This window comes from Citrus clementina, unplaced genomic scaffold, assembly GCF_000493195.1.
Source record: "Citrus clementina cultivar Clemenules unplaced genomic scaffold, Citrus_clementina_v1.0 scaffold_6, whole genome shotgun sequence".
Classification (NCBI taxonomy): domain Eukaryota; kingdom Viridiplantae; phylum Streptophyta; class Magnoliopsida; order Sapindales; family Rutaceae; genus Citrus; species Citrus x clementina.
The window spans coordinates 3,793,378-3,806,224 of NW_006262139.1; the positions used below are offsets into that span (position 1 = coordinate 3,793,378).

The 12,847-nt window shown below is 37.9% G+C and overlaps 2 protein-coding genes across 13 annotated transcripts; both read left to right on the top strand.

Annotated features, from left to right (window-relative positions):
• Positions 1-1,349: 1,349 nt before the first annotated feature.
• LOC112097292 lies at positions 1,350-2,096 on the top strand. Its single transcript, XM_024182476.1, has one exon. It carries the CDS (start codon positions 1,350-1,352, stop codon positions 2,094-2,096), a length of 747 nt encoding a protein of 248 aa, XP_024038244.1.
• Positions 2,097-6,231: 4,135 nt separating this feature from the next.
• On the top strand, positions 6,232-12,841 carry LOC18038193 (transcription factor MYB48). Of its 12 annotated transcripts, none has more exons than XM_024181663.1 (9): positions 6,232-6,772; positions 7,495-7,563; positions 10,778-11,379; positions 11,457-11,532; positions 11,632-11,863; positions 11,956-12,104; positions 12,190-12,259; positions 12,374-12,474; positions 12,561-12,841. In XM_024181663.1, exons 5-9 carry the CDS (start codon positions 11,808-11,810, stop codon positions 12,749-12,751), a joined length of 567 nt encoding a protein of 188 aa, XP_024037431.1. In that variant the 5' UTR covers positions 6,232-6,772; positions 7,495-7,563; positions 10,778-11,379; positions 11,457-11,532; positions 11,632-11,807; the 3' UTR covers positions 12,752-12,841. The 12 variants fall into 12 exon arrangements, with proteins under 12 accessions (XP_024037431.1, XP_024037430.1, XP_024037434.1 ...); XM_024181662.1 differs by having other exon boundaries at positions 10,778-11,348; XM_024181666.1 differs by lacking the exon at positions 7,495-7,563 and having other exon boundaries at positions 6,232-6,572; positions 6,662-6,772; positions 10,778-11,348.
• The last annotated feature ends 6 nt before the right edge of the window (positions 12,842-12,847 follow it).

Here is a 12,847-nt window from a genome sequence, read left to right on the forward strand (position 1 = left end):
GGTATTTCCAATAACAACGTCGTTGGAGCAACGATATTCTCCGTATCACAACAATGATTTTTGGGACAATGATGATTTTCATAATGAGACAGAGGGGGATAATGTTTGTGCAGAACCTTCTAATAATACAAGGCGGGGCACTCGTTTCAATAATGATGGTGATGATGGAGGAGCCGGTCCTTCGAATGTTCCGTCGTTTCAGCATAAGGATGAGTGTGAAGACAATACTCCCGTGAATAACAGAGGCAATAGACATATTCCTTCTATGGTTCGATCAAGAAGGAGAATTGACCCCCTTACAAGTCTTGCTCCAACTTTGCCTTCGAACATGGTTGCTCCAAGCTTTGTTAGCAGTTGTGACTCAGATGATATCAGCGTGGGTAAGCTATTTGCTGAGAAGAATGAGCTTATATTACAACTATGCAAGGTGGCCTTTAGAGATAAGTTTGATTTCAAGATTGCACGGTCTACTACGACACTGTTGTTCAGAATCATGTAAATGGCGTATTCGAGCAACTAGAAGTTCGAACGAGCAAAATGTTCCTTGGGTAGTGAAGAGAATTAATAATGTACACACTTGTCATAATGAGGTATTGGTTGATGGACGTCATCAAGTAAGGAGCCGGGCTGTCGGTCATATTATCGCAGAAAAATATATTCAAGATAAGAGGATTTATACTCCCAATGACATAAGAGCATATATGCAACAAGAATACGGTGTTCAGTTAACATACCAGCAGACATATAGGGCGAGAGAAGTTGGTCTTGAAATAGTTCGCGGCAACCCTGCAGAGTCATACAACTTGGTCCCTAAATACTCTCACGTACTAACTACAGCGAATGAGGGTACAGTCACTCACCTCGAGTAGGATGGAGATGGTAATTTCTTGTACTATTTTGTAGCACTCGGATCTTCCATCAAAGGGTTTATGCAGTACATATGGCCTGTCATTGCTGTAGATGGTACTCATTTGAAGGGACTATATCGTGGAAGCATGTTCGTGGCAACATGTCTTGATAGTAACAATCAATTGTATCCGTTAGCCATTGGGATCATGGATTCAGAAAACAATGATGCTTGGGAATGGTTTATGATGAAGTTACACGGAGTGATTGGTGATAGACCTGAGTTGGTAATTATCTCTAATTGATGCACTGCCATAAGGAGAGCCATTCTTAAAGTATTTCACAATGCAACTCATGGCGTTTGTTTTTACCACGTCAAAGGTAACATTAAGTCACAATTTAGAATGTCCAAAGCTCTTTGGGATGAATTTGAGCCTGCCTTTATTAATTGAGCAAAAGCATATGGCCACGAGGAATTTAAGAGACAACTTGAAGGGTTGTGGATGATCCACTCGGGTGCGGCTGATTACCTAGAAAATAATGTCGGTACGTGTAATTGGGCAAGGTCTCAGTTTGAAGGTAAGAGGTACAACATTCTTACCACCAACATCGCAGAGAGTGTTAATGCTTTCATGAGGGAACCTCGAAAATTTCCTGTTACTCATCTTGTTGATCACTTTAGGAAAACATTGCAGCAATGGTTTTATGATAGAAAAATTGTGGCTGAATCAATGACTACTCGGCTAACAACATGGGCGGATGAAATAGTCACTGAGAGGAGAACTATAGCTGAAAGAATGATAGTTCTGCCGGTGTCTCCGCATCGCTTTCAAGTTATAGGTGGTGGGCTTAAGGAAGGGTTGGTTGACTTGCAAAAGAGAACTTGCTCCTGCAGAGTGTTTCAGCTTGATCAGCTTGTGTGTGCTCATGCAATTGCGGCATGTCTAACACACCGGGTGGATTTTATTAACCTTTGCTCGGACTTTTACACTACAGAATCGTTGGCGATGGCTTATGCACAACCAGTGGAGCCAGTTGGTGATGTGGCTGATTGGGAAGTTCCAGATGAAATTCAGGAGATGCAAGTATACCCACTAGTTGAGGCACCACCACCTGGCCATCGTAAAGAGCTCAGAATACCCTCGGCTGGCGAGGACGTTGACCGGCGGACTGTAAGATGCGGCCGGTGTCATGAACTAGGCCATAATCGTAAGCGATGTAAGAATCCTATTGCGTCGACTCGAAGTTAGTTGTATTTTGTGTGTTATTCGTTGGTTAAAACTATTATTGTTTTTGTGTTTCGTTGGTTAAAACTGTTATTGTTTTTTGTGTATTGTACACTTATATTTCATAAAACTTTATTTTATTTTAAAGTTCAAAATGTGAAGCATTAAAATTATATAAACTTAAGTGCGCAAATTAAAAAAAAAATCAAATTTCAACATTAAAATTACTACATAGGTCTACAATATAATATCGTCATTAAATATATCAACCGCAATCTTCTTTCTAAAGTACTCGACATGACTAGCGTTAAACTCCAATCTAAGCCCGAACATTAAATACATCGTAACCATCAATACAAAAACACCGCAATCACCAGTGCCTCTTTCTTGTTGCGGCGCGCTCTTAACTGCGATAACTTTCCACGGGTCTTCACTCCGCAACTCAGGTCGGATATTGTAGAAGCCAACATATTCCAACCATCGAGGGAATATAACTTCAAGTGGCTTGAATTTCAACTTGTACCTTTTGTCATCGCGAAATGTGAGTAATGAGTCATAAATCCAGACTTTATTTTTCCGAAAGTCAACTCGTGCTAGTACCCAATGCGCGCCGTCCAAGTTAACAGGGATAAGTAACTGCATATAAAAATTGAAAAACATGTTCGTTATATATGCAATTGAAATACAACAAAGAAAAAGCAACAACTCGAATGTTTTCATTATAGAGCATGTGAAATGTAATAAAATACATACCATATCGACATCCATCATTGATTTGGACATTGTGTGCTGTCGCCCACAAAGATAACTATTCAAGCGGTCTTCGAATACTAATGAATCGACCGCACAATCCCCGTTGTTCCATAACTGATTCAAGAACACCTAGTACATAGATAACCAAGAAATGCATAAATGAACAAAACTTAAAGGCAATAATTAAAAATCAAATTAAATAGTATTTATAAGTTTTGTCGGCACGTTACCCAAAAAAATGTGTTAGTATGTGTGACACGTTGGAGTAAGACATTTGGATACTGCCGTTGTTTCTCGCTAATCAAGCGAGATACTCGTGAATATGCTGTATAGAAATAGAAATATTACGATTTAAAAAAAAATTTATACACAAATCCACAACAGAATACACCACGAGGAAAATATAAATACCTCATCGCCTAGCCATCCCATTGAAGATATATTCAAAATTATTTGAAAGAATGACTGCGGGTGCTGGACTCTCCGGCGGACTCTGCTATCACTAGTGAACCATCGATCAAACTCAGCAAACAAACTAGAGTCCTCCAATCCTCTCAGTGGATTTACATCCACACTCGTACTCATGTCAATCGCATGCTCCATGATTTGGGGTTGTGGTAAAGGCCGGACGTTCTGTCCTCGCCTGACCGAAGGAATCATGTAAGGACTGTTATAAACATACGACGGTATGTACGTGCGGCCGAACTTACTAACGCCCGGAGGCACCTCTGTGAACACCTGCACGCTCTCCCCACTAACATCCCCGTAGAAACTATACAATGACGTGGGCGTAGACAAATTTTCATTGCCCACGTCAGTATACACTCCATAGTCATCCGGGGCCTGTATATTCGCCAAAAAGAACATATTAAATAACTATCAAATTAAAAGTTAAACGAACATAATTATTAAATTTAAATTAGCTTACCGCATACGATCGTGCAGTGGGAGAATCCTTATTTGGACGCTTAGAAAATGTGTCGATGAAGCCAACAATGGTTTCTTTAAAATCTTTTCATTCTGACTTTATTTCATACATGTTACGATCAATCTTATCCAGTCGTCGTCGTCCGTAATCATTAAACAGCTTTGTCCTCGACTATTATAAAAGGAAAAAATAAATTTAGAATAACAATAAAAAAATAATAATTTATAAAGGAAAAATATCATATATTATTTATAACCTCAGAATCTCGTGCGTCATCAGAGTTATCTGTTTGCTGTTGGTGGTATTCAACAGCCACCTCATCATCAAAAGTGTCATAATCCACCTCATCCTCAAAAGTGTCATGACGCTGCTCTGGTATTAGGTTTGGTATGTCGTCATGATCGTCATGCTCGTCTGATTGCCTTGTAACCGACGGCATCGCGTTGATTGAGGGTTGATGCTATATAAAGTATCATTTAAAATTAGTAAATGAAAAGTCAAAAATTTCGATTAACAAATTTTTAGTACTTAGAGTATACCGACCTTATGAACCCAGTCTGGAATGCTTGGCAAGTAATCCTTCACAGAGAGCTAATATTTTCTGTTACTCTCCTTTGAATTTGGCTCAAGAGTTTGTAAAACGTCCCCCTGCCATAAATTCAATTGAAAATTTTAAGTATACATTTTTTAAATTTAGTAAAGTTAAAAAAATAAGTAATACATATTACTTACAAGAAGAGATTCGTCGTTGAAGAACGAATAAACCTCCGCAAAGTTGATTCTCGAAGACTTGATTCTCGAAGACGCCATGGGCTTCCATTACAGAATGTGGGGAATCTTATTCTTCGTTTTGACGACCCATGTTGATTGCAACCCTCCGATTGTTTCGTAAATCCAAGCCTACAACAACCAAAGTGAAAAATCAAATAAAACAACTATCAAATATTTAATACTATAAAACTTATTAATAAACAAAAAAAAAGCACCTGAAGCCCAGACGTAAAGCCGTAAAGCCGTAAAGATTGTATTTTTCAATATTATGATCTGGATTTTTCAACCAAGTCTTCTTAAATTTCTCGTCTTTCTCGAACAGTGCATTGTCAAGACTCTCGTAAATCATTTCCCATGACAATAGACCCCATGGACGCTTTCGAAAGTACTGGATATCATCAACTTGGTCAAGCCAATCGAAAGTAATTTGACAGTGATTTTTTCTTGCATTTAGTACTCTGTCCGCAAAATAAAACAACGCAATCTTTAATGCATCCATATCGTCTATTTCCTCGAATTTCAACTCCTTAAATACTGCATCGAATTGCTTCACATTAATCTTACGATGCACCCCACCAAAATACGTATTCCGTAGCCTCTGCTCTATTTCATCATTTTCTTGATTGGTATCAACACCAAATAAAAGTCCAGTAACCAAGCACCATTCGACAATTGACAAGCGAATCAAATGCTTACCAATTTGAAACCATAACTGATCCTCACGGCTATCTTCTTCATGGGCCACTTGCCGCAGTAAAAGATTGTGCAAAATTACCCCACTAAATGCAAAACTTCGACACTCCAAGAAATGCCCAAATATATCCTTTTTGAACATACTCAACTGCCGCTTTGTTAATTTTTCCTCGATGGCTTTTACGATCGAAGATAACATACACATGCTCGAAATTCGACCAGGAAAGTGATCAGCATAACGAAAATACATCTTGCCTACTTCAATATCCGGTGATTCTGATTTCGCCATGTATCTGTAATATTTATAAAATTATTACATTACATTTACAGAAAAAAAAATTGACTCGTTAAAAAAAAAAACTCTAATTTTTGGTGCGACAGCCGCGCGCCTGTCGCACCAGATTTGGTGCGACAGCAAGCCGCGCATGGGCGCGTGCTGCTGCCCAACGATGGGCGCGCGTGCTGCTGCCCAGCGATGGGCGCGCGTGCTGCTGCCCAGCGATGGGCGCGCGTGCTGCTGCCCAGCGATGGGCGCGCGCGCGCCCTGCCCCCCTCCCTTCCCACCCCCAAAATTAAGCGCAATCACTTCAAAATCGAAAACAATACTCCCAAACACCACCAACCACCACAAACATCATCACCACCACTATTATTCTCAAGCTATAACTATTATTATTCTAAAATCTCATTTTAAATTAATGAAAATAAGAAAAATAACTAACCTAGGTTTTGTTGAAGGTTGTAGATCGTAGATCGGATGCCGGTGAGAGATGGAGTCGCCGCCGACAAGTGTTGATGTCGCCGCCGATGATGGGAGTTGGATCGGTTTGGGAGAGATGAGTGAAAGGGAGTGTTGGGGGAGAGATGAGGGAGGGGTATTTTGGTCTCAAATGTTGTTTTATGGCTAATGTTGATAGAAATATTTTTGGGGGGTTAAGATGAAAAAAAGCAAAATTTTTTTTGGTTATTACTGTAAATTTCCCAAACCCTTGACTAAACGCACCTTTACTTAAACACACCTGTACTTATATCCAAGCAAGCAAAGCATAGCCAAGAGCGCGAGCCCGAGCCTCAACCTCAAGCTGACAAAATCGTTAATCCCGCTTACACCAGAAAGAGAAAGGCAGAAACTTGTTTATTCTAGTTGTGAAAACCCAAAATCAATTATCATCGCCTTATCTTCTTCAAACTGAAATTTAAGTTCAATGGCAAGAAAAGGCGGAGGAGCAGCGGCGCTGCAAAAGGATGTGCCGTGGCGGCAATCGGGTGTAAAACCAATTCCTAAAATCCACCACTCTCCTGTTCTTCGTGTCGCTCATACCCCTTACTCTAATTACGCCCTTGCCATCAGCAAGGTTTTGTTTGACTTTTAACTTTCTTTATCTTTCTCTTATTATTACTAATAATAAATTATTTGTTTTTGCATCAATTGAGAATGTTGCAGCATCCGGATCCGGTTGGTAGTGGGTTGGCTTCGGATGCTATTGTGGAAGCAGCTGGCCCTGATTGCATTGTTCCTGGCCAAATCAAACCTGTTCGATTGCTCGGTCTCAAGGTTTTTTTTCTTTCTTTTTTTTCGGATTATGGTATTTTGTCATTGTTAAATTTATGAATAAATTCCGCTCTGCATGACTGCTTCTGGCAGAGCTGTAGTTGTATAGCTTTTAAGCCAATGCGGTTTTGTCTAATGGTCTTTTGAGGAAAAAAAAAAAAAATACACCACGATAGCCAACAGACTCTTTCTGTTATTGTGCCTTGAGCAAATAAAACATAAGTTTGTTTTTTGTCTTCTAAATTTTCACTATATTTGATATTCATTTGTTTATATGACTTGTATAATAAGAGTACTGACTTGCATGCACATCCAACGCTTTCAAATGCAATGCTTTCATAGCCTTGAGTTTAGAACAGAACATACTGACATTGTGAGGACACTGCCTTAATCTATTTTAACAAAGTTAGAAAAAGGGAAACTTCGTTGTACAGCCTTTCATTTTTTCTATGTGGAATTTGTTTGTGGGTTATTATGGTTATTCTAAAACATCTATGTAAACTTTTAGGAAGCTGTAGCTGCTTCTGATGGTCTTATGTTCATTAGGAGAACATACATTGAGTTCTTTGATAGTGTGATGTATTTAAAACCGTTATTTATGGTCTAATATTGCATCATAAACTTAGCAAAAAATTATCACTCACTCGGAGTTTCCTTTTGCATTTTGTATCTGTTGTAGTATAGTTATCTTGCTTATTAAGTATTTCCTGTTTTGCATGTTATAGGTTTGGCCAATTGAGGTGGACCTGAAATTCTTAGAACCAGTTGGAAAAGAACTTAAGCTGTTGGGAAAGGTAGAGTTCTTTCCTTTTTTGAAAATTTTGCTGGGTGTGTTAGCTCAATTTAGGGGTACTTAAGTCAATACATTTAGAGTTGATAATAAATTGTTTTTAAGGTTAAACACTAGAGAAAAGAAATTTTTTTGACTTAACATGATACGTGTGTTACAAGTTCAGTAGAGGGGAGGTTTGATTTGGTATAGAGGGTTGATATTGAAAACAATGTCAGCAGCATAGAGAACCTATGGGGAAGTAAAAGACGTTAGATGTGGAGCTAGTCTGGCAAATGAAAACACTCTTACACTCAAGCTTGGAAGAGTACAATGGTGTATAAGTTCTTGAGACCTAAACAATGAAGAAACAAGAGTTAAGAGCGAGAGGCAGAGAAACTAGAGAGAATGAGTTACTTATTAAAACCCTAGCTTAATCTGGGACCCTTTCATTTGGCCTCGTTGGCATGTAATCATTAGCAAGCTTATTCTATTTCAAGGGTAAAGTAGAGAATTATCTTGTTTAATTGAGAAAATCTCTTCTGCTTGGAGAATAAGCTAGGTGTTTCTAGAAGGAAGTTATCAGTTCCCTCTCTAGGTATAGGTATTACTCAATTATTGACCTATTGGTCATGTGGGAATCTCTGCTGAGTTGGCAAGTACTTGATTGGCCTGTTGGCGATCACTGTATAGATTACATGGTTTCTGAGCTGACATGAGAAGTGACACAAAATAAGGGAATAAGGCTTCATTCTTAGGTCTGGATAAGGTAGCTTTCAAGTGGTTCCCATAAGGTACCCATGTAGATTTTTCCTTATTTTTCTTATGTCCACCTTTTTATTGGTATGGTGCTTCTAGTTCTTTGAAGCGAATATCTAAAGAGGGCACTTATCATTTTTATCATTTTCTTTTCCTTCGTCTTGTCCACTGGTCATCTTTCAATAAGCAATGCATTCATTTTGATTTTATCTCCAGGTTTTTGTTCCTCACTTCCTTGTATTGAAAGATGCATTAAAGGACAATCCCACTTTTTGAAAATTAGTGCAAAGATTTACTAGAAGTTCCCTACTGACTAAAGGGAAAATAATAAGTCATAGCCAAATCAGAAAATTGGGGGGAGGGGGGAATGTATTGTTCGAGAGTAAAATCAGAAATAATGTGTATGCCAATTTGGGACATAGCATGTGAACAAGGCAAAGGAAAAGGAGAGGGATAGAAATGATGATTGCCCTTTTTCATTCAAAGAACTAGAAACACCCAACCACTAGAAAGGCGGATTTAAGGTGAACACAAGGCAATATCCAAATGGAGCCCAATTGGAAGCTATCTATTCTCCAATCAAGTACTACAAGGCTCAACATAGACTATTACATTGGTATTGTCATACAACCATCTAATGAAATGGGCCAATTATTAGGTACCTCTAGGTGGAGACTATTATTTTTTCTGTTTCTATAAATTCCTAGCTAAATCTCCAAGTGGTTTTGTTGATTAAATCCTTTGCGAGAGGCATTTCCATCACCAACTCAAGCAGGGTGTAATTACCTCATCCTCCCTCTAGTTTCTCTCCATTTCACACTATCTCTCCATTTTCCTTTAGAAATTTAGTCACCATCCTACCCTTCTTAACTTTAGCGTCAAAGTGTCGCTAGCCACTATCAGTGCCACCTCTAATGCCGTTTTTTGTAGGTTCTACTCTAAGCTGCTGAAATAGTATTTTTTCCAAATCAACACTTTGTACTGTATCAGATCTCACGATGGCTCTATTAGTTTTTGTCTAGTTTTAAATCTTGAAAAAAAAATAAAATAAAATAAAAAATGTATTATCCTAGTCTCTCAAAACTGAACCAAAACACTGGGATTTATCTTAATTTATTTTTTTCCGAAGTAGATGCCTTTTGTGTCTGATGTGTGTTAAATATTCTGTAAATGAAGATTACTAAGCAATGCAAACTTTTAAATTAGGTTTTAATCATTATGGTACTACTTCAAGTTCTTGAATAAGTTGAAAAAATTCAACTTGTTATTTCCCAATTCATGATCCCAAAAATTATTTGATTCTCCATTGTGAATCTTTAACAAATTGAAAACCATTTGAGCACTGGAATGATATCCAGGAGTTAGAAGGTAGGATTGGACAGGAAATAACATAAAAATGACAAATGTGAAACAAAAACCCAGAGAAGATTCCTGCTGCATGCTTTTAAGAAAAAGCAAATTCATCACAAATTCTCTGTTCGATGAAATTTTTCTCTTTTTTTTTTTTAAGAAAGAGGTAAGGGGGTGGACAAGCCCAAATTCGTTTTTCAGCCCTTACCTCCCCTAAGATTCGAACCCGGCTGGCCTTTAAACACTCAACCATGCCTTGGAGACCTATCTATATACTTAGTACATACTATTTTCTTATCTAGAAATCTTTTGTGGCTAGTTGATGACTACAACCTTGAAATTGGCTGGTTTGTTATTTATGTAGAGAAAAGAGCACACGATGTGGCAGACAAAGATGGTGGCTTTTGTTACTTAAGTTACCCATCTATGATTAGACTTCTGCAATACTAGGGCTGCTTTACCTCTTCCCAACTCCACTGAAAAGAGAAGAGAGAGAGAGAGAGATGATGCTCTAAGCCTCTAACAAAGTCATGAAACACTATTATTGATCTTTGCAATAAGATATTCTTCATACTTTGGATTGATGCAAATACAATCCGTGCTTTAACTTTCAAGTCTCTGGTAAAGCATCTGAAACTATAATCAATTGGATATACAAACGCACGGTCGCCTTTAATTTTGAACAGAAGAATGGGCCATTAGCTACCATACAGGTCTTTGAGGTTACCATACAGGTCTTTGAGGTTACAGACTTGAAACCTCCCACTAAAAGAGCTGAAACATCTTGCAGAAAATTTGAGAACTCCAGCATGAGTTGGAACTCTTACTTAAAAACCATAGCACAAAATTTGAATTCACATTTATGTCAGTGAATCCCTAGAAAATTAATGTCGTCAGCCTATTACTCCTTTCTTTGTGAGAACGGCTATGAGGACTCGAAGATACTAGTAAATATCATCTGCTCTCCTAGATCTTATAGTAATTACGATACACTTGTTTGTTGTTTCTCTTCTATGTTTATTTCAAACTTCTATAAATATGTTCATTGCCAGGAAAAATTTATGCTTTCTGAATGCAATTTGCGTATTTGGTGGATTTCTTGATTAATCTGGTTGTTTTTGTTAATGCAGTTCATGGATGATGCTGTCAACCTCATGAACAAATCCTTCATCGATCGGTAGTGGTGCTAATTTTTCAGTTATCAAGAGAAAAGAAGCAGCTGTTTAATCATTTTGTATCAGTTTTACTATCCAGAAGCCACCTGAGCAAAGTGGCCATAGATAGCATTTCATTCTGCATTGTGTTCTAGCTACCTACTTTTAAATCAAATGATGTCTGGGTCAAAAGCTGGATGTTGATCAATGGAGGTTCTGTTTCTTTTATGCTCCGGATCATAATTTCTTGGACTTGATACTAATAATACTATGAAAGGGGGTCATGTATTTTCATACTTAAATTTGACTGAACCTTTTTTCATTAATTGGGAGAGTTTTTATTTAGTTTTCACCATCTTTGAAAGCTTTGCTTGGAAGTATTGTTCACGTATAAAATGGTTGATTGGGATTTCTAAGTGATTGTCTCCCTATGGTCTTGACACTTGTTACCTGTCCAGCCATGAAAGATGAAAAAGCTGCAATTCAACATGAAGGCCCAAGTCTCCACCCATTTCTTGAATGATGAGATGCATCATCACTCCTTTCAGTATTGTCTCTGAAACTGTTTTAATCTGCTGGTGAAAAAGATTTAAAATGTTTCCTGTTTGAAGTTGGATAAACATTTACCGGTAATAACCAGAGGACCTGGTTCCAGGAGGGAGGAGATATGAGTGGGATGATGATGCCCCTGTCAAGGAAAGAAGTAGATATAGATGAAGATTCAAATTCAGGTTTTTTTACCTGAAATCCTTATCCTATCCTTTTGTCTCTTCCCTTTATTAATCATTTATTGGTTATAATATTGAATTTTGATGTTTTATATTTAGCAGAGACATAATAGTAATCTGCATCTGCTATGAAAGTAGTTGTAGAAGCAAAAGACAACCTTTGCATAAAGAACCAGACAAAACATGATGATGCAAAGAAGTGATAAAGAACATAATCCATATCAAGAAACCAAACTTAGAAATATTAATGAATGACCTCACCATAACCCTATTTCAGTATGTCAGCTAATGGTGGAGCTCCCACAAACCAGTGTTCTACAACTATGGATGCTGTGTAAGAATTTCTGGTCACTGTTTCTTTTGCTTTCTTTTCGCCCACTTTTTGCCAGCTTGTTCTTTCTATAAGAAGACTCAACCTCTCTTCAGCATTCTGCAACAAACAATGGTATATCAAGCAGCCATGCAAGAAGAGAAATTGCGCAAGGGGCCTTGGCACGAGGAAGAAGATGAGTTACTTGTAACATTTGTAACTCTTTTTGGGGAGCGAAGATGGGATTACATAGCTAAAGCATCTGGTATGTTTTAACAGGATAGAAATAGAAAAAGAGACATTGTTTGTCTCATCTAATAGATTTAATAAGTTTAAATATTTACTCGCAGGTCTAAAGAGGAGTGGCAAGAGTTGCAGGTTGCGATGGCTGAATTATCTTCGTCCAAATATTAAGCACGGGTATATAAGCACTGAAGAGGAACAGATCATCATTCAACTTCATAAGAATATTAAAATTTATTTGCACGGGCACACAATTAAATGAAGATTTTTCTGAACAATATTGAACTGTAGGTGGTCGAGGATTGCACGAAGCTTGCCTGGAAGAACTGATAACGAGATCAAGAATTGTTGGAGAACTCGTATTAGAAAGAAAATTCAAGCTCAAGAGCAAGGTGCACTGCTGTTTGCTTCAGGTTTTTTAATGATTGCCGTATAAACTTGTTATTAGTCTCAGATTAACAACTATGTTCTCACTCAGAGAACTTTCAATTTGGAAGAAACAATGCCAAGCGAGATTCCTTATTTTCGAATCTTGATTTTAATGTGCAAAAGCATGAGACTGATGATGAACACAAGCTTGGGGAGAATACTTTTGGAACTGACAACTCATTCGATGTTCTTGGGTTTCCAAACTTTGCATTTGCAAGTTCACCATACGAAATCGGATGATCAAAGTAAAATAACACAGCAGGGTGGTTCCAACATTGTGGAGTCATGTTTTGGATGCCAGGCAAGCATTTCAGAATATAATGATACATGGGGTTG